The sequence below is a fragment of the Notamacropus eugenii genome, chromosome 2 (genome assembly GCF_028372415.1).
Source record: "Notamacropus eugenii isolate mMacEug1 chromosome 2, mMacEug1.pri_v2, whole genome shotgun sequence".
In the NCBI taxonomy this organism is placed as follows: Eukaryota; Metazoa; Chordata; class Mammalia; order Diprotodontia; family Macropodidae; genus Notamacropus; species Notamacropus eugenii.
In genome coordinates, this window is record NC_092873.1 from 300,501,553 (window position 1) to 300,527,838 (window position 26,286).

General features: G+C 41.2%; 1 protein-coding gene across 10 annotated transcripts in view; it reads left to right on the forward strand.

The window, feature by feature from the left end:
- The window catches only part of PDE4DIP (phosphodiesterase 4D interacting protein), a 276,664-nt gene that overhangs the window by 224,894 nt on the left and 25,484 nt on the right, over positions 1 to 26,286 (forward strand). For 9 of the 10 annotated variants that reach the window (XM_072644546.1, XM_072644554.1, XM_072644549.1 and 6 more), the window contains 11 exons: positions 286 to 805; positions 3,671 to 3,906; positions 4,740 to 4,791; positions 5,579 to 5,811; positions 6,550 to 6,699; positions 8,663 to 8,857; positions 12,133 to 12,393; positions 19,159 to 19,290; positions 21,990 to 22,109; positions 23,568 to 23,757; positions 25,721 to 25,845. In XM_072644546.1, coding sequence (XP_072500647.1) covers positions 286 to 805; positions 3,671 to 3,906; positions 4,740 to 4,791; positions 5,579 to 5,811; positions 6,550 to 6,699; positions 8,663 to 8,857; positions 12,133 to 12,393; positions 19,159 to 19,290; positions 21,990 to 22,109; positions 23,568 to 23,757; positions 25,721 to 25,845 — 2,214 coding nt within the window. The remainder of the gene's footprint in view (positions 1 to 285; positions 806 to 3,670; positions 3,907 to 4,739; positions 4,792 to 5,578; positions 5,812 to 6,549; positions 6,700 to 8,662; positions 8,858 to 12,132; positions 12,394 to 19,158; positions 19,291 to 21,989; positions 22,110 to 23,567; positions 23,758 to 25,720; positions 25,846 to 26,286) is intronic. The other variant, XM_072644547.1, reaches the window with a different exon arrangement.

Consider the following 26,286-nt stretch of genomic DNA (forward strand, 5'->3'; position numbering starts at 1 on the left):
TCATCACAGCTGTCTCTCGGATCCCAGTGGCAATGGAGGCAGGTATCAGCCTTGACTTGTTCCAAGGTCTCTGGCTCTTCTCAACCAACCAAATGATTTTGCCCGAGCAATGGAATTCTCTGTTATAGTTATGGTTCTCACGTAGGGTTGTTGTGGGTAAATTTTATTTTATTTTTTATTTTTGTACTTTGTTGGTTTTTATAGGCCACAAAATGCTGCCTAAGTGTAAATTATTACTGTTTTCATTGGATGCTCACTGAGATGACTCTCTTTCCTCTTTCACAGAATGTGAAGAACATGATGTCTTCAGTGACACCAAACTAACTGAGGGCTTACACTCTCAACACAATTCTCTGGGGTCACCAGTGACCAGTTCCCCTCTAAAAAAGCCCCTGGGGAATCAGAAGGATTTCGTAGACTACGGAAAATCCGAGGACATTGCTGTCCTCCAGCAGCACATCAGCGACCTGAAGGCCAGGCTGAAAAACTCAGACAAAGTCATACAGAATCTCAAATGCAGAGTACGCTCTTCCTCTATCACCAGCGACTATGCCTCTAGCCTGGAGAGGCCCAAAAAAGTGAAGCTGAAGGGTGATGATCCCACATCTTCCCCATCCCACAGTCTCACTGATGAGGATGAAGGGTGGCAATCTGATGGCATGGGGGTCTTCTCCCCCCCTGAGATGCAGGCCAGAGAAGATCTAGAGAAACTCATACAGAGAGTATCCCTGTTGGAGGCCCAACTTCCAAAATCCCAGATGGAAGGGAAGCTTGCAGTGGAGCTAAAATCAGCCACCTGGCCAGGGTAAGGAGGAAAGCAATTTCAGGTGGGCAGAACCCAAGAGAGGCTGAGTTTGAGTGAGGAGTATAATTACAAACTGAGAGGTGGAAAGGACCTTAGAGATCTTCTCTTCTACCACCCTCATTTCACAGGGCCATAGTAGGTCTCAGATCAAGCCTTTTTGGTCATTGTTTTGACCCTGATTGGCTCAGAATGAATACAAATGGCAATTGTCTCTGTTTTGGCCAGAGACCCTGAGGGTCTTTCCCTCCCAGATTCATTTGTTTTAAAATTTTCATCTATCTGTCTGTCTGTCTATCTAATTATCTGTGTATCTATCTATGTATCTAAATATGTTTCTATCTATCTATCTGTTTATTCACTTATTTATTTATTTTACGAGGTAGGAGGTTGTTCTCTGGCTCATTTCTTATTAAGCCCTTAATCACTGAATGGGTGTTGCCTCAGTCAAACTGAGATCTGTTAGTTTGAAAAGGCCAAGGATCCCCATTGCATTCTGGACCATCTCTAGTCATCCTGACCCAGATGCCTCTGAAGGATAAAGTGAGTCTGGTGACTTTGCACAGCTCTTTCTCACTTAAATCCAATTCTCTTGGATGTCATGGCATCACGTCCCTGATGTTCTTCTAGAATGAAGGACAAACAACAATAACAGGGGCCTAGAGATGGGAAGGGACCTGCTCAGATCCCACAGGGAGTTAGTGACAGAACCAGGATTTGATCCCAGGCATCTGACTCCAAACATAATGTTCTTTCCACTGCAGCATTCTCCAAGATTGGGTTGGGTGGGTCGGTACCCAAAGAGGTTTTGAGGTACAGAGTTAGGATGAAGAAGAGGCTCACTACTAATCACCCTCTGGCTGGCCCACTGACTTATTTTTTTAACTTTTAAAAAACATTTTTAATTTATTTCATTCAATATTCCCCAGTTACATGTAAAAAAATATATTAAAACTATTCCCTCCTATCCTTCCCCTACCCATTGAGAATGCAAGCAATACTGTGAGAAATAACTCATTCAGGCTTAGGAGGGGTGAAGAAAAAAGATAAATTTATTGTGCATCACTGCAGTGGTGTCTCATAAAATAGACATACCCTCCAGAATCAAAAGTAAGCCTTAAAAACAAGTCCTTCCCCTGCCTCCCCATTGTCTGGCTAATACAGGGTGTACAACTTTCTTATACGCCTACTACACAGTTTCCTTGACATGTCCCCCTCCTCCTGCTACATGCATTGTATGACCATTAAAATGAATCTTTTAGTCCTCCCAGAGGAGAAGTTAACATTCCTAAGCTTCTTAGGCATGAGCATTCCAAAGAAGACAGCTTTTATTCTACTGAGCTGACTTTTAACCTCAAAACAAGATAAACCCAGTTGAATCCATGCTTTGCCCATTATCTTCTGTGTGAGACATAACTCCTTCATTATGTCTTCCATTCTGCTGATTGTTATTCTGAACTTATGGAAACAAATTTCTCCAATATGTGTCTCAATTTCACTCTTGTTCTGAGAGAAGATAATCTAGTAACCGATGTTGATAGTTCCTCTGTTTAAATGCCTCATCCTTAATAGCCATAGGCAGAGAAATTCTCTTAGATATGCTGATTAGCCTGAGGAGTGAAAATGCTTAATTCACATCCCGCTCACTGCTTTCTTCACAATCAATTTATTTTCCTGCATCTGCTGCTAGTCAAAAGACTTTCTGGTATGTATGGATCCCTTGATTTCATAAGTAATATATTATATAATTTCTATAGAAACAAAAGTTTTAATTATTCCTCACCATATGTAGTCATGCAAAACATATTTCAATATTAGGTATGGGCTTGTATTAATTTCATTCTATGACAATTCTATCTTCTACTTTCAGTAAAATGCAAGTTCTGGAACCTTGCAAATAGTGGAAACTGAATATTTTTTGCTAAATTGATCCCTTTGCCTCATTCACCTTCTTACTGGTGACCCTTCAGGGTCTTAGAGGCATTTCAGTCCCACCTCCTCATTTTACGGATAAGGAAACTGAGGCACAGAGATTGAGTGACTTGCTTAGGGCCACACAGCAAAGAAGAATTTGAATGCACATCTTCCCAACTGTAAGTCCAGCATTCTACCTCTTTCTTTAACATGCTGTCTCTTGACATCCTGACAAAGGAAGTTCTTTATGAGGCAACAGAATATTATATGTCTATTATATTGGTTTCTTAAAGTATAATGGATAAAACATTGAACTTGGATTCAGGAAATCTATGTTTCAGTCCCACCCCAAACACTTCTTAGCTTACTATGACTAAGGGCAAGTCACTTTCTCTCTTAAAGTCTCAATTTCCTTTATTTCTAAAAGTCTCAATTTCCTTGTCTATAAAATGAGGATAGTAAAGATTGTACTATTTATCACACAGGGTTGTTGTACTACATGTGTGTAAGTTAGTATTCAAGCGTAAAGGGGGGAGAGTCGATGGGTCTCCTCTTCACCCTCCCAAATATTAAGAGTCCAAGGTGCATGCTGACAACCTTCTCTTTGAGGGTGGGCCTTCTTAGTGGTACAGTGAAAAGGCACTGTTCAGATGTCTCCAAAGGCCCAAGCTCTCAAATCAGTTGGATTGAGTACTTTCCATTCCTTATTAGATGCCTCCAAAGGCCCAAGCTCTAGAATCAGTTGGATTGGGCATATTCCTTTCATTGTCATCCTTTGGTTTCACCTCATGGCCCATTGGCACAGCTCATTCTCAGTGTCTGTTATGAAATTCAGACTAGGAAAGGAAGGGGATCTCCATGGGATCTGGTGAACTGTCTCCCAGAGTTCCTAGAAATAACATACAACCTCCCTTTTTACCTTTGTTCTTTATTCTTCCATCCCTTGCACATCAGGAAATATGACTTCTTGATCCAGGCTCAGGCCCGAGAGCTGTCCCATCTGCGCCAGAAGATACGCGAAGGGAGAGGTGTGTGCCATATCCTCACCCATAACCTCAGAGACATTGTCAAGTCTTTTGAGGACATACTCCGAGGAACTGACATTGATTACTACCTGGGACAGAGCTTCCGGGAGCAGCTAGTTCAGGGGAGCCAGGTAGCAGAAAGACTCACCAAGAAGCTCAGCACCAGTAAGTTGTTCCATGGGCATTTACAAGATATTTAGTCCACTTCGTCTGTCATGGTGGGGAATCAGGGCACCAAAGGAAGGGTTACTAGGTCAACACCTTACCCATATCCCAAAAGAGTGCAACACCTGAGAGACACCTATAAAGTGATAAGTCAAGGAGAAGGGATACAAGAGGGGATGTGCCCAGAGTCTCAGGCACAGTGATGTTCAGACTATGGCAGGATGTGGGAGAAGGGAAGCCAAATTGATCCTTAGAGAGGCCATACCTTAGATTTGGTGTATTGTTACACTAAGCTCTCATAACTAACGATCTTAAATAGGTGAGAGTCCTGTATCATCTCCAATTATCTGAGCTTCTCAGTTCAAAAGACAGGTGTTTATTGGGAAAGGCAAAGTCTTATCTGATTGACTAGGATGTTGGAAGTTTTCTAGGTATTCCAGAAAATGGAGGGGGGTGGGATCAAGGAGAAGGAAGAATATAGAAAACAGTACTTAAATTTTCAGGCCCTTTCAGGCCCTGAAAACCAGCAAAGATTTCTGTACTTCCACAGTCCTTTAGAGTTGGGAAAGAAGCAAGAGTAACCTCTCACCCTTGTGAAACTCTTTAACTCTTGGCATGACCTTATGAAAATATACCTGGCCTGCTCCCCTGAAGACCATCAAACAATGGAAAGAGAATGAAAGTGTATTAGGAGATGACCTGCCCTCAGCATCCTTCATCCAAATTAAAGGGGATCATTTCTCTTCTTCCAAGTAGCCCCCATTGTTTTCCTGCATGTATAGGGTGATTTTTTTTTCCATTTCTAATTAGGCCTATCTGGATTTTGTTTCTAGAGGATCAAGGGAAGGCAGATAATCCTTCAAACCATGAGATACTGGCCCTCAGGTAAATCTTAGCTACTACTGAGTGATGGGGTGTCAATGGTGAACCTCTTTTCCTAAAGCAAATAGATGAGAGCCATAAGTGAGATTGGAGAGGTTAAAGACTGTTATGTTTCCTACAATAGTTAAAAATGGGTGAAAACTAGAGATTGCTCTTTATACATACAAACATTTTCATTTGCATAGAAAACTTGCTTTTTTCCCTTTCTTTATTTTGACATCATATCTGTTTTCATTTGCCTATTAATTTTCCAAGCTTAGTAAGCTAGCATAAGTCAGACTTGAAGACCTACTATCCAGGCCCAAGGAGGTTTTAGAAAATGAAGACTATGGTATATTCTTGGAAAGAAGCTCTTGATCTTAGATTAGAGTTGGAAAGGGCCCCAGAGATTATCTTGTTCTTTCTTCCTTTCTTTTTTGATTTTGATTTAGAATGGTCTACCATTGTACTTGTCCAGGCAAAGGAAAAACAATTTTTGACCAGCTATTGCAAGGTTTTGGGTCTGCTAGTTGACACACATCCATCTCTCCAGTACTTTGCTTGGCAAGATCACCTCCTTGCTCTTGGTACATTGGCAGGTGTTCTGAGTCATTGCTCTTCATCCCCCTCTCCTCCCCTGAACCAACCCAAAGAAGTGTAATGAGGTGGGGTTTCTTTTCCTGTCCTGAAGGAATGCATCCTTCCTTCTCCCTCTGGGGTCCCACTCACAAGCTTTCCAGCAGGGACAGCTGTGGCAGTGCTCACTTGCAGACAACTATACCTTCATTCTCTGACTTTTCCTTTTTGCCAGGCTCAGCAAAGAACTACAAGATAAGGAGAAAGTGATTGAGGTCTTGCAGTCTAAACTCGATTCTCGATCCCTGACTCCCTCCAGTAGCCACACCTTCTTTGATGCCCATCGCCCTCCGAGTAGCACTTCTTTCCTATCTGATGAGATGGAAGCCAGCTCAGACACGGATGTGGCCAGTGAGTGTACCCAGTATGAAGAAGACTGTGCAGACAAAGCTCCACCCAATCTCCTGGGTAAGGCTTAGAGCCCATGATGTTTTTGAGAGGGAATTGCAGATCACTCTGAGATGCTTAAAGTATGGTGCTGTTGAGTTTGAGGAAGATTTCCCATTGGACCAGTTAGCTTTTACCATGTTCTATATTATTAGAAGAGTTCACCTCAAAATTCTACCACCTTTACTCAAATGCCTACTATGTGTCACCAGGGTACTTGTAAGGGAATGGGGGTGATTGATGAGGCGAGGCAGTGCCTGGATCATTGTAAATTTCACTATCACTTCTGGCAACACAACATGGGATATCTTATGCTCATTATGGCTTCATCTTCATATCAAAGGCTAACACATGCATCAATCTCTCCTTAGTCAATTTCCATCTCACTTGTGCCAAATTATTAATTAGTTCCCAAACAATCTGCTCCCTAGGTATCTTTTATTCCCCACAGCTTCCATCAGCCTACCTCATTGCTTTTTGGAACACCCATCATGAAGGGTTCTAGACCCTGAGACCATCATGTATATGATATGGCATCTTATATGAAAGGTTTATAGGAGATGCCTCCAGTGAAGCATCTCCTTTGCAAATATAGATTCTCTTTCCAAGGAAATGTGGATATGAATAAGGCGATCTATAGGGTTGGTTGGCTGTGTTCACTGTGGGTGACACTCTGACCCTGGTATTTCCTGGAGACAAGTCAGAATTGCACTGCTTTGTATAACACAAAACCTTCTCTTTCACTCATGGGTTTTGTAGACTCCATCCATCATTCAAGTAAAAATGCAGCTCCTTCATCTAAACCATCCTCTGCCACTACATGCCATGGGGTTAAGAAGAAATCCAGCAGCATCCCCGCAACCATGCCATCTTCTCAGAAACCCAAAGAGGCCAGTCAGGCTTATGCAGGTATGTACCAGCCCATACATGGGCATGTATGGGACAACAGCCTTCTGAAGGAGGCAAGTAGGATATCAAAAATCCACCCTTGCCCCAGAACTCCATCCAGCTCTACCTGTTCAAATCTGCTTTCCTCCATCTGGATTCAATAAACAGTTCAATGGTTAAGGGTTTACTTGGATTACATTTTTTTATGGAAAACTTCAAAGACTGGCCACAGTTCTGTGGCTGTATTAGAATATTGTATTAATTTTACGTGACATACATTGGTTTAGATTTGAAGGTCTTAATGTTATACAGAGACTTCTCTGTAATGGTTAATTTTTATTGCAGATTCTGACCTATATTTACTCATTTCTTTCTGGGGTTAAGGTAGTGATATATGTGCCTCATTGTTAAACTGTTTTCTGTAAATGAGTGTTCTTATTTCCATTTTTCATGGGGACCCTGAAGACAGAGGGTTGAAAATAGCTATTTTACTAAAAGACCACTGAAACTTAGATTTGAGTCATTGGATCAGGGGGTGGGAATCTGGGGCCTGGAGGCCACCTCACCCCAGGTTCCCTCCCACCCTCATGCTGGAGAAAGCCCGATGTTCAACCCAAGAACTCTAGATGTCAGAAAAAAAGGGAACTTTGGTGCTACTTCTCAGTATTTGTCATTAACATCATAGCTTTTCTTCATCTTAGAAAGCAGCTGTGGTGTCTGAAAAGAGGAACGTCCTGGGAGTCAGATCTGACTTCCAGTCCTTGCTCTGACACTGGTTGTGTGATGTTGGTCAGATTACATAACCTTTCAGGTATCTTAATTTCCCCACATGATAATATGTTGGGCAGAAAGTACTTTGGAAATGTTAAGGTACTATGAAATTTGAGCTATTTTTCTTATTTTTATTTCCATAATGGGATTTGATTCCTACAGTTTCACCAGAATTTGGACAGAGGTTATGAGGAAATAATCCTAATCTTTCTCAGGAATTGTCTGGCTTTCATTTGAAGGACAAGGAAGTCCCATGTGTTTTTTGTAAACAAGAGGTCTTCAGTGGCTGTGTCTGTAGGAGATCATTAGGAGAAAACCCAGCTCTGGTGCTTCAGTACCATTAAGCAGGTTACTGGCCATCTGGGTGACTTCTCTAGGGTCAGATAATTTAAATCAAATATTTATTGAACCACCCTGCTGTGTTCAAGGCACTGCTTGGTGCTATGTAACATACAAAGATAAACCAGAAGAAAAATTAGAACACCAAAAACTTGAATTTTAGCCTTTGAATGTCTCCTTGGCCAGAATAACATTAGCATCTTGGAAGACATGAAAATGAGAAATCCCAGGCCTAGCAGGTTATTAGCAGCAGCTGAGGGATTCAGGACATTTAGGATCATAGCTTTTAAAGGTGGAAAAGGCTTTAGATCATCTGTCTTGTTCAAATGACCTCATTGTACAGCTGAGGAAACAGAACTGGATCCAAATGACTTGCTCGGGATGACATTGGTAGCAAACAGCAGCTCTCAGATGAATATATACCCCCTTCCTCTGACTCCAAATCCACTCCTTTTTTCACTCACTGCCTCTACATCTTGGAATTTAGCAAATACCTTCCTAAGATCAGGCTTTGGAGAGCTAGCCCACTGCCTCAGACAGATGGTAGGAAGATGTCATCTGGCTTTTATGAAGCCAGATCCTTAATTTCATGGTAACACAGATTACATTTCAAAAGGCTGCTCTTTGGGGGATAAGTAGAGGAAGCCAGGAAGGTGATGGACTCCCCAGGAAGTAAGATGTCAATTTTTGCCTTTTCAGTAAACCAGTAAACATTAAGTCTTACTCTACAGTTGTCTGCAATTAGTCTCTCCCCCACTTTCTACTTTCCCCCTCTTCTCTCTCTCCTTCCTCTCCTTCTTTCTGCCTCTGTGTCTATTCACTGTCACTCTCCCTTTAATGATTTCCCTCCCTTCCCATCTTTTTTTGTTTCTAGGCCTTTATTTTAACTCCATCCCCAAGCCAGCTGGCATTCACCAGCCTCCACTTTCCTCAACCCCCTCTATCTTTCTGCCTTTTGGCCCTCCTCCCCCTGCTGCTCCTCCCCTCCTTGACTGCTGTGGGACATCGGTGCTCTCCTTGGCAGAGGCTCAACAGGAGTTACAGATGCTACAGAAGCAGCTGGGAGAAAGTGAGAGACTCCCAGTGGATTTGTTCCCTCTCTGTGGCATGTGGCTCTGCATGGCTTTCAGTAAACTGTGTGGCTTAAAATTAAAAAAAAAAAGATATATTTGCAACGTTTGAAGCAATAGCAAATTGGGGGCAGTGAAGCCCTGCTTGCTTGGTACATACAGACATTCATTCAACTGCAATTGGCTGAGGGTGTGTGTGTGTGTGTGTGTGTGTGTGTGTGGCGTGAAAAGGATTTATTCTGGAAGTGTTAGACATAGTCCACTTACCATAGCTATTTGTAAATGTACATATGAATTCAAAAATATCTAAAGTAATTGTCTTTATTGTGAGGGAGGACTTCCCTTCCCTCTGACATTGTGTGTGCTGTGGAATCTTTAGATGAGGCCCTAGACAAAGGTAGGGGAGAAGTGGTCCCTTCCATACACTGTATTTTCCTCTGTAACTGCAAAATGCACCTTAGCAGTGTGGTCTCATCCTGAGAACAGCCTTGAAAACCAGCAGACACATAGACCAAGAAAGTAGAAGGCAAACTCTTCCTCTTCCCACATTGTAGAAGGTGATATATCTGGTCTGGTTTTGACTGCCAGTGACCAGGTAAGTGACAGATCTCCAGAGACCAGAAGAACAGGCTCTGGGATTTATGGAAGGAGCACTCTGTACTGCATCTTCCAGGATGGTTCTTTACTTCACAGTGTCCTATATACACCCTCCCCAGATCTCTGGCTCCTTGTCTTTCAGGAGAAGTCCTTGGTTCCTATGTTGGCTGTACTACCCCTCTTTAAAAGGTCAATTTCATAGGATCAGCTATAGCCAAAATAATTTTTTCAATAACTCAAACCTTCTTCACATCATGGATTGCTCAACCCAGCAGAGCCATGAATATTTCTGGCTCTGGGAGCATTTTTTTCGGGAAGAAACTAGATGAACTTGAAAATACCCCTTAGAACAAGCTTGGATGGGGAGTGCTAGGCTGGTCACTGAGTGGAGGGATCTGATCAGTGTCAGAGAAACCCTTTTGCTCAGAATCTACAAGTTATTTACCTTGAGAAGGAGAAGTATGCCAAACTGGAAGTGTGTAGAGTCAACCATACTTGGACTCACTCACCCCACTGTGACAATCTACCATTAGATTTTTTAAAAAATAATTTTCAAATTTGTTCTCAGGATGAGGCTACATAGTTAACTCTCTGGGGCCATTGGTAGATGGAGCTCAGTTCAATGGAACATGAAGGACTCAAGGAACCCAAACTAGCCAGCACAGCCTGGTAGTTTAAAACTTAGCTGAGAGAGCAAAGAGATTATGAAATCTCTTTCCAAATAGGAGAAGCATTCATCTGCCTAGCCTGGCTTAGCTTCAAGTACAATTCTGCCCAGAATTGGAGGGCTGAATGAAGCATTTTCTGGAGGTTCCTTCTAGATATGTGTTGTAATTTCTCCTATTTCTAAAGGACTAGAGAAAGTGCCAAATACCAGCTTAGAAGCAGAGGATCTAGAGGCAAGGCTGCTAGAAAATCCACTCTTCTTGTACCCAAATGACATAGACTTTGCCAGTTTCTGCAGAATCATAGAATCAGAGAGGTGGGAGGGTAGAAATCATCAGGTCCTTTTCTCTCCCCTCCTCTCTTCCTTCCCCATTTCTTTTTTGTTTCTGGTTACCTTGACGCTGACCCAAACGAAAAGATGGAAAAAAGACAAGGGGGACTCCCTGACACATCCCTTCAAGGAAGAGGATCTGGCATCGGCTCTTTGAGCCACCCACTTTTTAGTTTCTTTGGGCTGGAGCATTAGTACCAGATTATCCCAGAGCCTTGGAGGCAGATACATGAACTCCATTTTGCCTTTGGATGCATTGTCCCATTAGAATGACTGTTGCTCAGTGTGAATCTTTCTCTACTCCAGAAATCAAATGCTAAAGTTACACTGTGGTTTGCATGGCAGCTTCGCTGGTCATGGAAAAGTTGATATACAATGTGCACAGAGGCTACTTGCGTGAATGTATACAAGTCCTTACAGCACACATGAGTTTGTATGTGCTCTGAGCTTTCTGGCAAGGGGAGTGTGGGATATATGGGCATCGCAATTTCGCTTACTAACATAGGTAGATGTTTCTGTGACTGTGGTTGAAAAGTATATTCACTGCCTTTGATTTGTACCTTTGCCTGAGACCCTCTTACCCCTTAATCCTAGTGACCCTAAAGAACACTGACTGGGTATTGTTCAAATCAGAGAAAAGAAGGGACTGTATAAGTGGGATGGACTAAACACTGAGGGCCAAGCACATTGATCCATTTAAGTACCCTGATTGAATGAAGGGCAGAAACAATGACATACCTCAGATTTCCAGGCAGTCACAAAAACTTTGTCCATAGTTATGTGCCCAGAATGCAGTAAGTGCTTAATAAATGTTTGTTGCCTGTCTTATTGCCTTGATGATTGCCTGGAAGGAAGCAGAATTCAGCTGGATTTTCCCTGAGGTCCAGCCTCCCCAGCCAGGCTTTTCTGCCATCAGAGATGACAGAGGGGACAGTGGAAGGGTCCACATTGCACAGAAGCTTGGTCAGAGGGAAGCTTACAGGTCATCTGGTCCAAGAAGTTCCTAGGGCTCATACTTTCCCAGGAGCTGGATGATGTCTGCTTTAAATAGTGGCCCATTGTGTTCCCCATGAGAGACACTTAACTCAGGCTCACTGCTCACTCTGCCCTCTGAGGGGAAAGGATCCCATATTTAGAGGTTGAGTTCCTCATCAAGACAAAATAAGTGAAGCACAGATCATTAATGTCATCACCGACCAGGTGATACATCATGTCTTCTGCCTTCTGCCGCTGTCCCAAAGTGGGACTTTGAAAGATTAGCCAGATGGCTACGGTGCCAGGATCTGCTCTCTGGTTCCATGGTTCATTAATGAATTATGAAGTCCCAGAGCTCTTCTCCCAAGCATGATGGGAACCCTCTCCCCACCTTCTCCCCACTTCTTACTCTGCAAAGTTTTGTCCCTGATTTGAAAGTTACAATTGCCAGCAGCCCTCTAGCAAAAGTCATTTTCTAATTCTCTGCTATGGGAAGAGGTGGGAAGTGGAGAAGGGGGTATGAAGCCCCACCTGGCTGATGTTTTGTATGAATGTAACCTGGTGCAAAGGTCACATAATCCTGTGCATATACCATTTCAGTCTCCATTTATTTCCAAAATAACATCTAGCCATATTGACCCCCTCCCCAATCTTCCTCCTTTTCTTTGTTTTATTTCTTTCTCGCAAATGTCTTTTTCTGTCCAGGTATCAGTCCTACCACTCCCACCATGCCAGCCCCATTGCCTAGCAACCCTGCTGAAGTCGGTTCTCCCCACTGCCTGCACACCCCGCACTGTACTTCCGAGTTCCATCCTCTGGGGATATCTGCAGAACTCTGCAGGTCAGCCAACTCAGGACCGCTCAGTAAGAGTGGACTTTGGGAAACGATTAGACCTCAGAAGGGAACCGCTTTTGGGGACTTGTCCTCAAACTCTGCAGTGTGCCATCCTCGATCTAAACTCGCAGGTAAATGTCGTGATTTTGAAAGTTCAGAATTGGGAGAATGGGATGGGTAATAAGAGGGACTACTCTTCTCTCCTTTGTCTGGGGCTCTGTTAACTTGCACTGTTAACTTGCATTTTCAGGGAGGTGGGTGGGGATTTCGAATGACCACTCTTACTTCAGTGATGGGAACACTGAGATGAAGAGGTGAATGAACTGAACTCCCGACTTTTTTCCAGTGCCACTGACCCTTGGTTACTCCCCCTTCTCGAGTGTGCTCTGGGAAAGGATCAGCCTTCAGGAAAGAATGTTAATGTTATCTTCTCTTTCAAGGGCATTAACATTTTAAGCTTTGTCTTGAATTATTGGATGACAAGTTTTCTTCCCTATTAGAGGCTTGAGTCAGTAGATGTGAGAAGTAAGGTTTTTTGTTTGGTTTTGCTTTTCTAACTTCTTTCTTTTTTATTTTTTAAATGGGCTTAAAATTTATTTTAAATTTAAAGACAAAATAAGAAAAGAAAAAACTGCTATGTGTATAGTAGAACATAAGAAAAGATTCAATATAAAGCAATGAATTTCCATTTCAAGAAAACATATCTAATAAATACTACATGTTATTTTCTGAGCTGTCCATATATTCTTTGCTTCCTTGTAGGTTTTCTTTTGTTCTCTATTGTGTACTTTTTACTTTATTTTTTTCCTCCTTCCTCTTCCCGCCCCCAGAAAGCACAATTGAGTGTAGAGATTTTATACATACATATATGTCTATATGTATATGTATATATATACATACACATACACACCTTTATACACACACACACATATACATACACCTCTGCATATATACATATAGACATACATGCATAGATACTTATAATCATATACATATATATTCATACATATATAGGTAAGCTACATACTATGCTTATTTCCACATGTCCTCTGTTTCCCTGAAGGTGTATAGCATCTTCTTTCATAAGTCCAAGTCTTTTCCCATTTTTCTAAATCCACCAGCTCATCATTTCCTACACCAGAGCAATATTCCAACTTTATACTGCCTGGTTATTTTCAATAGTTTAAAACAATATTGATTAATATGGCTGACACATAGTATAGTTTCTCTGTTTTTCTCTTTTGATTAAATCTATTTTAGCTTTAACTTTTTCTGAGATCATGATTACTAATTGCTGTCTATTTTTATATAATAAAATCTACTCCTGACTTTTATTTCATGTATGTGTGAATCTCTCATTTTTATAGCCTTTCTTGAAAGCAACATATTGTTGAATTCAGATTTTTAATCTGCTGTTTCCATTTTATGGGTGAATTCACCCCATTCATATTCTAGACTAGTTACTTATTTTCCTCACTATCCTTATTCCTATCCCTCCTTACTCCTCTGCTTCACTTCTACCTGCTACTTTGCCCTGCTGTTCTTTAACCTACCCCCCCCCCCTTCACAAATCCTTCCCTTATCCTCTTTCCTTCCCCTCTTGTTTCTGACTGAATTTGGAAGATTTTTATATCCTTCCAAATATATCTGTCATTCCCTCTTTATTCTGTTCATCTACATACCTTTCTATACCCATCTATTCCCACCCCCTCTTATCTGTTTATAAATTTAGAAGACTTTCACACCCTTACAAATGTATATATTGTTCTCTCTTTAACCAAGATTTGATATGAGTTCCCTCTAAGAATTCCTCCCTTGTGCTCTCCCTGCTCTGTATACCTTTATCCACTTATTTCTTTCTGAATATACCCTTCTAGATATAAATGTATTGTTCCTTCTTTAACCCATTCCCAAGGAGAGCAGGGTTCTGCAACTACCAGCTCTGCTTCCTCATCTCGTTCATCTGTATCAGTTTTTCTTCTTCCATCATTTTGCTTTTTAAAATCACATCATACTCAGCTTTACCATAATCTTTCTTTCAAGCTACCCAATTGCTAATAACAATTCCAGACATATGGTTACATTTCTATGTGTAAGAAGTAAACAATCTGTCCTTATTGAGTCCCTTGTAATTTATTCCCTAATATTTACCTTCTATTCCTCTGGGATCTTGTGTGTCAAATTTTCTATTAAGTTCTGGTCTTTTTGCAACAAAATCCTGAAAGTCTGTCAATTCATTGAACATCCATTGTTTTCATTCAGGATTATATTTATCTTTGCTGGATATGATATTTTCAGTCACAACCCCAGTTCTTTTGCTCTTTGATATATAGTATTCCAAGACATGAAGTCTTTTAGTGTAGCTACTACTAGGTCTTGTGTAATTCTAATTGTGGCTCTGCTGTATTTGAATTCATTTTTTTTTTCCTGTTGCTCGTAATATTTTCTCCTTAACTTGGGGATTTCTGAATTTGGCTATGGTATTTCTGTAGGTTTTCCTCCTTGGATCACTTTCATGTGGTGATCAGTGAAATTTTTCTATTTAAATTTTCCTTCTTGATCTAATGCTGAAGCATTAATACTTTTGTTTAATAATTTCTTTTATGATTGGATCAAGATTCTTTTTTTATTCATAGCTTTAAGGTATTCTTATTATTCTTCATAGTAATAATAATAATCAGAACTGATCTGTTCTCTAGATCAGTTGTATTTTTATGAGATGTTTCACATTCTCTTCTGTTTTTTTCATTCTTTATATTTTATTTTATTATTTCTTGGTGGTAGCTTCTCCTTGCCCAATTCTAATTTTTAAGGAGTTATTTTCTTCCTTAACATTCTGGATCTCCTTTTCTAGTCAGTTGATCTTCTTTTCATAATCTTGTTTTTCTTGGAGTGTTGTAATTTTTTTTTAGTTTTATTCCAACCTCTCTTATTTGATTTTTGAAGTCTTTTTTGAGTACTTCTATGAATTATTTTTGGGCAATTAGTCATTTGATGTTACTCTTTGCTTCAGTATCCTACTCTGAAGATGAGCCCTGGTCGTTCCCATAGTAACTGTCTATGGTTGGATTCTTTCTCCTTTGCCTACTCATTTTTTTAAAAAAACATTAGCAGCTTGTTATTATAATCACCTGTACTACTGGGGTTTGGTGGATGTTGCCTGTGGCCTCAGGTCTTTCTTAACTGTAATTTTTTGAGCTTTGCCCAGAGTCCAACCTCTGCACTCCTTTCTCCCCCCAAGCCACAGGTAGAACCTCCAGGCACACTATACTGGAATTGCTCTTGCTCCCTGATAACCTTGCAGTGGCTATAACCTTGCAGTGGCTATAACCTTCATTTCTCCCCTCTGGCCTGGAATAAAGATCAAGGACTCAGCTCTCCTGTAAGTGTCCATAGGCACCAGTATCCCTGCCCCACTGCTTCTGTGCTCACCTGGTGTGTACTGATTCCTTCTTGCCCAAGACTGTCAACCTGAGAGTTTGATTAAAGAAAAGGCAACAGGCTAAATGCATACATTTTTTTATTCTTCTTAATTATTATTCCTTTTAAAGTTAGCAACACATGAATCCATGGAGCCAGTCATTTAGATCTGGCTGCTCTGTACAGGAATAATCAGGCTTAAATCTGTTTTAGGATAATTCAAAGTGGTCTGTGTCCTTCAGATTTACAGTCTCCATGAGTGATTAACTACACCATCAGAAAGGAATTTTCTTAATTGCAAAGGTTGTAAATACAATAAGATAACAGATTTTGACTAAGTTTCAATTGAAATTACAACCCAAGATGTCTGTGTTTTCTTTAACCTTAATATGCCATAACATAGTATATGTCCACAAAATATTAAGATATGGAAAATGTCCCATTCAAAAAAGTGTCTTGGGTTAAAGTTCTTGTCAGGAGTGCTAAATCAGCCCTGTCTGCTTTGTTGACATAGCAAAAGGCATTCTCTGAGTTTACTTCAGGGAACAGCGACTATTAGGTCCAGACTCTTCTTAATTCAAACTCTGGCCCTTACTAAAGTCCAAAATTTATATTAAATAATTATCTACTGCATCTCATCAGTACAACTGGACCTGGCATGCCCTGTCAGCAGGCACCTCCTTAATCTCTCCTTTCCCCCTACCTCCAACCCAACTCTCCACTTTGTCAAGGTTAAATTCCTGTGACTGAGACTGAGGCTACCTCCCAACTCAGCTGCTCCCAGGGCTTGTTTGTTGTTTCAGAGGAGATAGCCTGGAGGTGTTTATACTTCACTCCTCAGAACCTCCAGGAATCTTTCTATGGATCTTCTCCAATTGTTCCAGGAGGAGCACAGTTCTACCTGTGTCTATTTTGGCTGCTTTGTATTCACTCTGAGGCACTATTTGTTTTGTTTGTGGAGCAAATATGGAGAACTTGGAATTTTCTGACCTATTCTGCCTTCAAACCGGAATCCTCTCTTTTTTTCTTAATAAGTGGGACTCCTAGGGTTTCACTACTCCCTGAAATCTCAGCCTAATTTGTTCAATAGGTATGTATAAATTCTATTTATACCTCCTTCCCCACCCCTGCCTCCTCCTCAAACACACACATAATTGGGGCATTTAGGTGGCACAGTGCAAAGAACACTGGGCTTGGAGTCAAGAAGGCTCATCTTTCTGAGTTCAAATCTGGCCTCAGACACTTACTTGCTGGGTTACCCTGGACAAGTTACTTCACCATGTTTACCTCAATTCTTCTTCTTTTAAATGAACTGAAGAAGGAAATGGTAAACCACTCCAATATTTCTGCCAAGAAAACCCCAAATGGGGGTCACAAAGAGTTGGACAAGACTGCAATGACTCACCAGCAGCAAAAAATTCCATCCCTAGACTCTTAGAAGCTCATAGTTAAAATTCCCTTCAAAATATAAATTATCTTTACAAAGAGACTTTACAAAAATCTTTACAAAGATCCAGAGAGTGATCATCTAGCCTCTGGCCAAAGGCCTCCAGTGAGGGAAGAACTCACTGCTTCCAAAATCAGCCAATTCTACTTCAGGTCAACGATTATATATAGAGGCCAAATATGCCTCCTTGTAACTCCCATGTAATTCTGCCATCCAGGTTCCAACAGACCAAATCTAATCTATTTTCTGTAGGAGAGTACTTTCAATATTTGAAGACAGTGACCATCCTTTAGCCCTCCTCCCCCCCTCCATCTTCTCTCCTCCAGGCTAATCAGCCTCAGTTCCTTCAGCTGATGCTCCTAGGGCATAGTTTTAAATCCTCTCACCATCTGATTGCCTTCCTCTGGACGTAATTGCTGAACACAAAACTATAGATTTGCTCTGATCAAGGCAACTCATCATCAAACCACCATCTTCCTCTTTCTCAACACTAAGCAGCCTAAGTCACACACAAGCCTCCTTGTGAGCTTGCAATACAATAACACTCTCTACCCCTCGCCCCCGCTGACGTTTTCACTCACATGATTTTCTAGCCAGAATATCTCCCTCTCCCTTTTGTGTGCTGTAAAGTTTTTGTAACACAAGCCACACACTTTATATGTGTCTTTATTAAGTTTCCTTTTATTAGATTTAGTCCCCTTTCTTAACCTCTGGAGACTTTTGGATTTCAATTCTCTTAGCTAGAGCTGTCAGCCCTTCCCAGCCTTTAGCAGAGGCCATCTCTACTGATTATTATATTTTCAGTGTTAGCATTTTACCTTTCACTCAACACAAGCATTTACACCTTGGAAATTGGTAAAGGCCACAATTCATCTGGAACATTTGCGCCTATCTGCAAATTTGGTAATCATGACATCTATGCTGTTGACCTGAAAACTTAATTAGAGAAAAGGCAACAGGCTAAATGCATACATTTTATGATTTAATTAATTAATTGATCAATTCCCTATTAAAGACAACGGTAACATAATGCATTATGGAGCCAGAAATGTTCTGGCTACCCAGTGCAGAAATCTTCCGGCTTATATACATTTTGCCACGAGAAAGAAACTCTCCTAATTAAGCAAACCATAAATTCAGTAAGACAGGACAATTAACAAAGCAATGTCAGTTGGGCCTTGTGATTCCAGGCTGTGTAAACATATAGTCTCGGTGACGTACAATAAAAAAATCCCACCAGGCTTCCTGTCCTAAGCAGGTACTCGAAATAGCTGACACAGGAAAGGGTAAACAAAGTTCAATAGAAATTATGACCTAAGATGTCTATATTTTCTTTACCATTAATATGCCATAACATAGTATATATCTATAGATAATAAGATACAAAGGAAAGCCTCATTATTCAAGATATAGTGTCTTAGGTTAAAGGTCTCCTTAAGGAGTGTAGAGTCAGCCTTGGCTGGCTTTTGCTGACATAGGAAGAGGCACTCTCTGAGTTTACTTCAGAGAGAACAAAGAGATTATTCCAAAATTTTATATTAAACATTATCAATACTCTCATTCAAATTACTAGAAAAATTCAACTCATTCAGTGGATATTTATTGTATAAATGTTAGGGGGTATGTGGTCCCACTATTTTTCTCAAACAGGAAACCTTGCCTTCAGATCAGGAAATGGACTAAAAGTTTTCTGCAGGTTTCTTGACAAGCTCCCAGGGCCCTTTTTTGATTGTTTCCTCTATTCTTGCCTGTGTCTAATTGCTTCCTTCCATAGATCTAATTCCCTAGAGATATTTTAGCTTGGTTGTCTGATGCTCTGTGGAAGTGGGAACAACATGACAGGAAGAGGGTGATGGGTATTGTAAATTGCCTGAGCCCCAGGACTTAGCATGGACAGGTTCTCAACATTTAGTCAGTACTTAATAAATGCATCTTGACTGACTGGCTGACAGGCACCCAAACTGTCCTTCATTTTCCTGTCAAGTTCCCTCTCAATTCCTGTTTCTGTATCCTGGTGGGACAATCACAGGGGCTGATTTGCTGGAGGAACATCTCAGTGAGATCCGGAACCTCCGCCAACGCCTTGAGGAATCCATCTGCATTAATGACCGCCTCAGAGAACAGCTGGAGGACAGGCTCAACTCTGCCACAAGGGCTGCTGGTAAGAAAAATTTAAATCAGCTCTGGCCCATTCAAATTCTGGGTCTTTCTTATAGTACAGGGGGTACAGAACTTGATCTCTGGGGAGTAAGGCACAGGGCTTGTCTTCTTAGGATTTTGGATGAAGATATTCATTCATATCTGTATAAATTTTTACATTCCTCACGGCTCTTCCTTGACATAGAATCATAGAGGTGGAAGGGACCAGAGAAATCATCTTTTTCAGACCCATACTTATTTTGATAGGTGAAGAAGCTTGGAGCTCTAAAAGGTTAGGTGGACTTTATAAGGTCATATTCCCAATAAGTGAAAGACCCAAGACTAAAACCCAAGGCTCCTGACTTGTAATTGATTATCTCACATCCATCATCTTCACAACAACCTCATGAAATAGGCAGTATATTGGATCTTGTTATTCTGATTTTACAAGTAAGGAAACTGAGATTTAGAGAGTTAGCAACAAAGTTCAGGTCTTTGAACCTCCAAGATGGGTTTTTGGTTTGTTTCCTTTGTGTTATTATTATTATTCTCATTATTCATTCCATTCTGTCCACTTTATTAAAATTCTCTTGGCTGGGCAGTACAAGTGTGTTCTGTTAACCTGAAAGTTTGGTTAAAGTAGAGGCAGCAGGCTAAATGGATAGATTTTTATTATTCTTATTCTAAATTCCCTTTAAGTCACTGTTACATAGTTCCATGGAGCCAGGATCAGAACCTGGATGCTCAGTACAAAAAGAGTCAGGCTTAAATACATTTTACCATGAGAAAGAAACTTTCTTAGTTGAACAAGTTGCAAATTTAGTGAGACAAGATAATTAACAAAGCAGTGTCAGTTGGATTTTATAATTCTAGGATGTGTGTATAACATATGTCTCTGTGGCACAAGATAAGGAGAAAAATCCCAGCCTCTGGTGGCAGGCATCCTGTCATCTGCTGACACAGGAAAGGGTATTTTTTAACAGAGTTGACAAAGTTTCATTGAAATTATGACCCAAGATATCTGTGTTTTCTTTACCATTCAGTCCCATCTGGCAAGAGGCATTCTCTGAGTTTGCTTTGGAGAACAAAAGAGACTATTAGCTCCAGGCTTTTCTCAATTCAAACTCTGATTCTTATTAAAGTCCAAAATTTATGTTGCATATTATCACTTCTAAGATGACCTCCCTTCCACCTCCATCCATTTCCCTGTCCCTCATCTGTCTAATGACTCATCACCTGCTATTTCCCTGCTGTAATATTTCTTTATATATATTGTCCCAATCACTTCTATCTAGGGGTGAACCAGAACCAGCTTGTATAAGCTTGAGAGAGCCAGTTGTTAAATCTACGGTGTGAGCCTTTACACCATGGAAATCAGCAAATCAGAGTTTGTGTGCCTCCTGAGATCTACAGCTGAGGATCATTGAAAGCTCTGTACAGCTTCTCAAATGTGAACCAAGGCACAGCTAGATAGTGCAGTAAATAGAGCACTGGCTCTGGAGTCAAGAGAACCTGAATTCAAATCTGACCTCAGAAACTTATGAGCTGTGTGACTCTGCGTAAGTCACTTTACCCTGATTGCCTCCCCCTGAAAAAAGGGGGAAAAAAACGTGAAGTAGAGTTGCCTTTTCCTCACATTCAATAATAGGCCAGTTTATTGTTCATTTACAGTGCCTGTCCAAAATATTTGGATGAGAAGAATCAACTCAGTGGGCTGCCCATTCATGACAAATCATAATATGAGCAATTACCTACTTATCTACTTCAGTATGGGCAAGATTATGATATCCACTCCATCTATCTTTTTCTCTATATGTGTTATTAGACCCACCTTTTTTGAATAGTCATCTAATCTCACTGAGGAGTTAAAAAATCACATTAGCTTTTTTAGCTGTCATATCATACCATTGATTCATGCTAAGCTTGTAGCTCTCCAAAATTCCCCAGCTCTTTTTTATATTAACTTGTCTGGTCATAGCTCCTCCATCCTATTGATTTTTTACATCATGTACATGTAGGACTTCACATTCATATCTATTACATTTCATTGGATTAGATTTTGAATTACCATTCTAGTCTTTCATAATCAGCACCTACTTCCTAGGATTGTGAAGATCAAAGGAGATAATATATGTAAAACTCTTAGTCTGTGCCTAGCACATAGTAGGTGCTCAAGAAATGTTTGTTCTCTTCCCTTCCCTTGAATCCTGACCTGACTCTGTCATCCAACATGTTCCCCATCTCTCTTACCTTGGAGTCTTCTGCAAATGAGGTAAACACACCATTTATTACTCCAGTGGAAATCCAGATCATATATAAAAATAATGAATGCCCCAGAGCCAAAGACAGATCCCTCAAGCACTCTCCTAGAGACTTCCTTCCAGGTTGATATGTATCTCTCTGCTTTGGTCCAGTCATTCAATCCATTTGGAATCCACCTATCTGTACTTTCATCTGCCCTACTCTTCTCCATCCCATCATCAAGGATAGTATGAAAAACTTCCTCCAATGCCTCCCTAAAAATCTAGGTATATTTTATTTACAGAATTCCCTAGGTCTACCAGACCAATTATCTGTAAAAATAAAAAGTGGGGTTGGGTAGGCTTTGGCTGTGGTGGGTTGCAACCACTGGGGATCAGGAATGAACCTGTCATTAAATCAATACAGATGCTGTGTGTACATAGCTCAATTGAGTTGCCCAATTCTTCATTCCTGTAACAGGCTCCTCCTGTAGCATTCACATGCCAAGTCTGGAGTCTGTGTCCCAGCTGGGCAATGAGAATAGAAACCTCCTGGCAGAAAAGCAAAACCTGCAGGCTCAGCTGAGCCACCTCTCCAAAGGTAAGAGGGGCAAGATCCCAGACAACGGCCTCCTCCAACTGTGGGGGAAATTCTGAAGCTGCTTCCATTGTTCCATGATGCTCAGAATTCTTAGAGTGGCATTGGATGTGGACTGCTTCTTCCATGAGAGAAAGTCCATGGATTTGGGGAGGGCATAGAAGTGAACATTCTAGGTGCTACCGCCCTGGTCAGGCTGCTTTTGGGCCGTTGGCTAGGGAAAGGCATGATAGAAAGAGCAAGCAGCCTTAGTAACAGAAGGCTTGGGTTTGAGTCCTGATTTTGTCATTCCCTCCTTGTATGACCACAGACAAATTTCTTTCTCTCTCTTACCCTTAGATTTTTATTTTCATCTGAAAAATTAAGATAATTAATCCTTGCCCTATCTACCACTTGGGGTTGTTGTATCAAATATTTAATAATAGCTCCCACTTATAGGGCACTTTAAAGTTTGTGAAAAGATACTTTCACTCTATTGTTGCTTTTTTATCATTTTAAAAAATTAACTTAAAAAAATTAATTTCAGTTCCAAATTTCCTTCCTCTCTCCCATTTGGAAGGCAAGAAATACAATACCCATCATAAATAGGAAGTTATCCTATCTCTTGATAATTATGACAACCCTATGATTTACAGTTCAGTGAAGTGAGGTTTGAATTCAGGTCTTTCTGACTCTCCAGTCCAACTTTATACCCATGAGGTTACCCAGCTGCCTCAGATATGATGGTGTCGAAAGGATATATATATATAGATAGATAGATAGATAGATAGATAGATAGAGATATATATAGATATATCTACACATATATAAACTAATACTATCCTTATTATCTGGCTTCATTTAGGAGCCGCATTGAATGTCATATCTAGGGCCTATTACATTAGGAGGACCTGAGTTCAAATGTGGCCTCAGACATTTATTAGCTGTGTGACTCTGGGCAAGTCACTTATCCCTGTTGGCTCAGCTTCCTCATCTGTCAAATGAGCTGGAGAAGAAAATGGCAAACCACTCCAGTATCTTTGCTAAGAAAACCCACATGGGGTCACCAAGAGTCAGACATAACTGAGACAACTGAACAAAGCACCGTATTCCCTACTAGCCTTTTTAATGTGTCTTCTCAAGCATATTGTATAGAAAAGTTTCCCAGAGAGAAGCAGGCATAGCTTTTCTGTGCCAGGAGGCTAAGCTGAGTACCCAGTTGCTCCTTTGTTTTTAAGTCACTAACGGTGACCGAAGACTATGCAAGTATTGTCCATTTGCGCTCTGGTAGAGTCTGATGTTGTCCCACTCCTGATGGTCATCTGCAGGCATAGGGTCTCTCCCTCCACCTTCCCCTTCTCTCAGTTTGCCAAGTCTCTTGTGGTGGAGCTCTCTTCTTCCTCGCTGGGGTTTGGGAGTTTCCAAGGGATCTGGGCACCTCGGTGCCTCAGACCCCCAAATCCATCTTCTCTGCCCCATCAGAACATTCTAGGGAACTGGAGCGTCTGAGGGAGGCTCTGCTGGCCTCCCACACCAGACTTCAAGAGCTAGAGGCCACCCTGGAGAGGCAGAAGGCTGAGCAATGGCAGATGGCTGAGGAACTGAAGGAGAAGCAGCAGGTGATTCTGCAGTTCCAAGAGGAGAAGCTCTCCCTCCAGGACAAAAACAACAGGTGAGCCAGGTCTGTCTAGAGGAAGGGCAGCTCTCTCTCTCTTACCTTCTGCAAGACTGGCGAGACGGGCTGTTAGGAGACAGAGCTTCTTTCTCTGCTTCTGTTCCTGACTACCTCTGTAACCAACCCTAAGTCAGGAGTGTGCTGGAAGCCATCGGGACAGGCTCAGGGAGCCAGCTGGTCAGTTTGCAGTGTGAGAATTTACACTTCAGAAATCAGCAAACACCACATATCAAGGCTTGATTTAGAATTTTGTTCATTGTCTAGACCAGCGCTTCTTGAACTGTGGTTTTTGACCCCACATGGGGTCTTGAAAAATTTGGCAACTGCAAAAGGTTTCTGAATCTGCAACAACCAAAAATTAATTAAACATAAAACACAGAATGGATCCAAGGTGTGTCTGGCAGAACTTCACCATAGTCTTGGTTCTGAACACAAAGCATACACCCTTTGCACTGTGCATGCCATCAGGCCACGACATGCCAACAATGCTGCCAAAACTTGAAAAGGGTTTGTGAGTGGAAAAAGTTTAAGAAGTCCTGATCTAGATTTAAGAAAGTTGTCATGGGCAGCCTTCATCCGAGGCATGCTTGGGTCCACAGTAAAAAAGAAAGTCACAGGGCAGGTGGGATGCAAGAGAGCAGTCTGTTTATTAATCTGAAGGTGAGAGTTTATATGGATTTTCTACAGGCAAGGAAGCAAGGTTATTCCCATGAGAACATTTTTAGTTTACTTCTAATACTTCCTAATCTTGGTTTCTCTGGCAAGACAGACTTGGGGTACACAGGCAGGGTCAGAATGTTCTCATCCTTGCATATCAGGAGTACAAGTCTCAAGTAAAACCTGGACAGTACTTCACATTCTGGATTCCATCAGTACTGGCCCCCTACAGAAAGTGATAGAAAAAAATGTTAATAATGCATGTTAAACTTGAAAGTCTGTGGTGTACATTTTTTTCAGTCAATTAAACATTTACCAGCAGACTCCTGCCTTAAGTGCATGAGAATCCCTCTTGAGAAACCTTTTTCTTTCCATGTATGACTAATGAGAGGCAGCTAGTGGCACAGTGGTTAGAGCACTGGTCTTAGAGACAGGAGGACCTTAGTTCAAATCTGTTCTCAGACACTTACTGGCTTTGTGACACCCAGGGCAAGTCACTTAAACCTCAGTTTCCTCATCTGTAAAATGAGCTGGAGAAGGAAATGGCAAACCACTCCAGTATTTTTGCCAAGAACACCCCAAATGGGGTGACAAAGAATTGGACACTACTGAACAACAAATCAGGAGCAGGTGGCATAGTAGATAGGAGGCTTAGAGTGACTTAGAGTCAGATAGATCTGAGTTCAAATCTTACCTCAGATATTTATTAGCCATGTGACCCTGGGCAAGTCATTTAACCTCACGAAATCTCAGTTTCATTTGTAGTCTATTTCCCAGGGTGGTTGTGAAGATCAAATGAGACAGAAATGATGATGATGATAGCTAACATTTATATAGTATTTACTATATGCCAGGCACTGTGCCAAGAGCTTTACAATTATTATCTTGTTTGATTCTCATAACAACTCTGAGAGGTAAGTGCTGTTATTATGCCCATTTTACAAATGAGGAAACTGAGGCAAACAGAGGTTATGTGACTTGTCCAGGGTCACACAGTTATGAAGTATCTGAGGCAGGATTTGAATTTGAGTCTTTTGGATTCCAGGTCCAATACTCTATCCACTGCTGCTGTGCTAATACGTACAACTCTATTGAGAGCCTATTAATCCCCTCAGTGATATGCAGTGCATCTTTCTTGCTCTAACACAGAAAGACTTCATGGTACATGTTCTCCTTGCGTCCTACTCTAATGTAAGGCACCTACCTCTAGAGAGTATCACTAGCTCACAGTGATACTGTCCTGATGGGTCTGTTGCCCTGTGGAATCCCAGGTGTTCCTAAACCCTGCTCTTTCTCCTGGTAGGCTACAGCACAAAATAATCCTCTTGCAGCAGCAGAGTGAGGAGAACCAGAGACTCATCCAGTCGCTGCAGTCTGAGCTGCAAGTCTATGTAACCCTCTATGGGAACTCAAAGCAGGTGCTAAAGGGTGAGTGATTTTGTCCCCATCTGCCTCCTGCCCCAGCTCTCTGCCTGCGAACTCCATCTCCCGTAGAGATACACCATTCCTCCTGGAAAAATACCATGAAAGATGGGCTAGGGTTGGGGGGAAGAATGGAGAGAATTTTTCAGACAAAAATTGCAGGGATGAGCTATCTTTGTTGTGATTGTGTCATGTCTGTGTAGCCTTGACAGTAAGACAATAGCACAGTTCAACCTTATCCAGCCAGGTTACTTAAGACAAAAGTCAGTGTGAATTATTGAAATGTCCAAGTTATGACTGGATTTTTAAAGAAATCCAGTTACATTGCCTTCAAGTAGAAGAATACTTCTGAATTCCTGGTTTCACAGTGAGCAAGTTTCAGATACTCATGATGCAGATATCCAACCCAGTAGCCCAAAACCTGCAGCTCATCTTTCTTGTTAACAC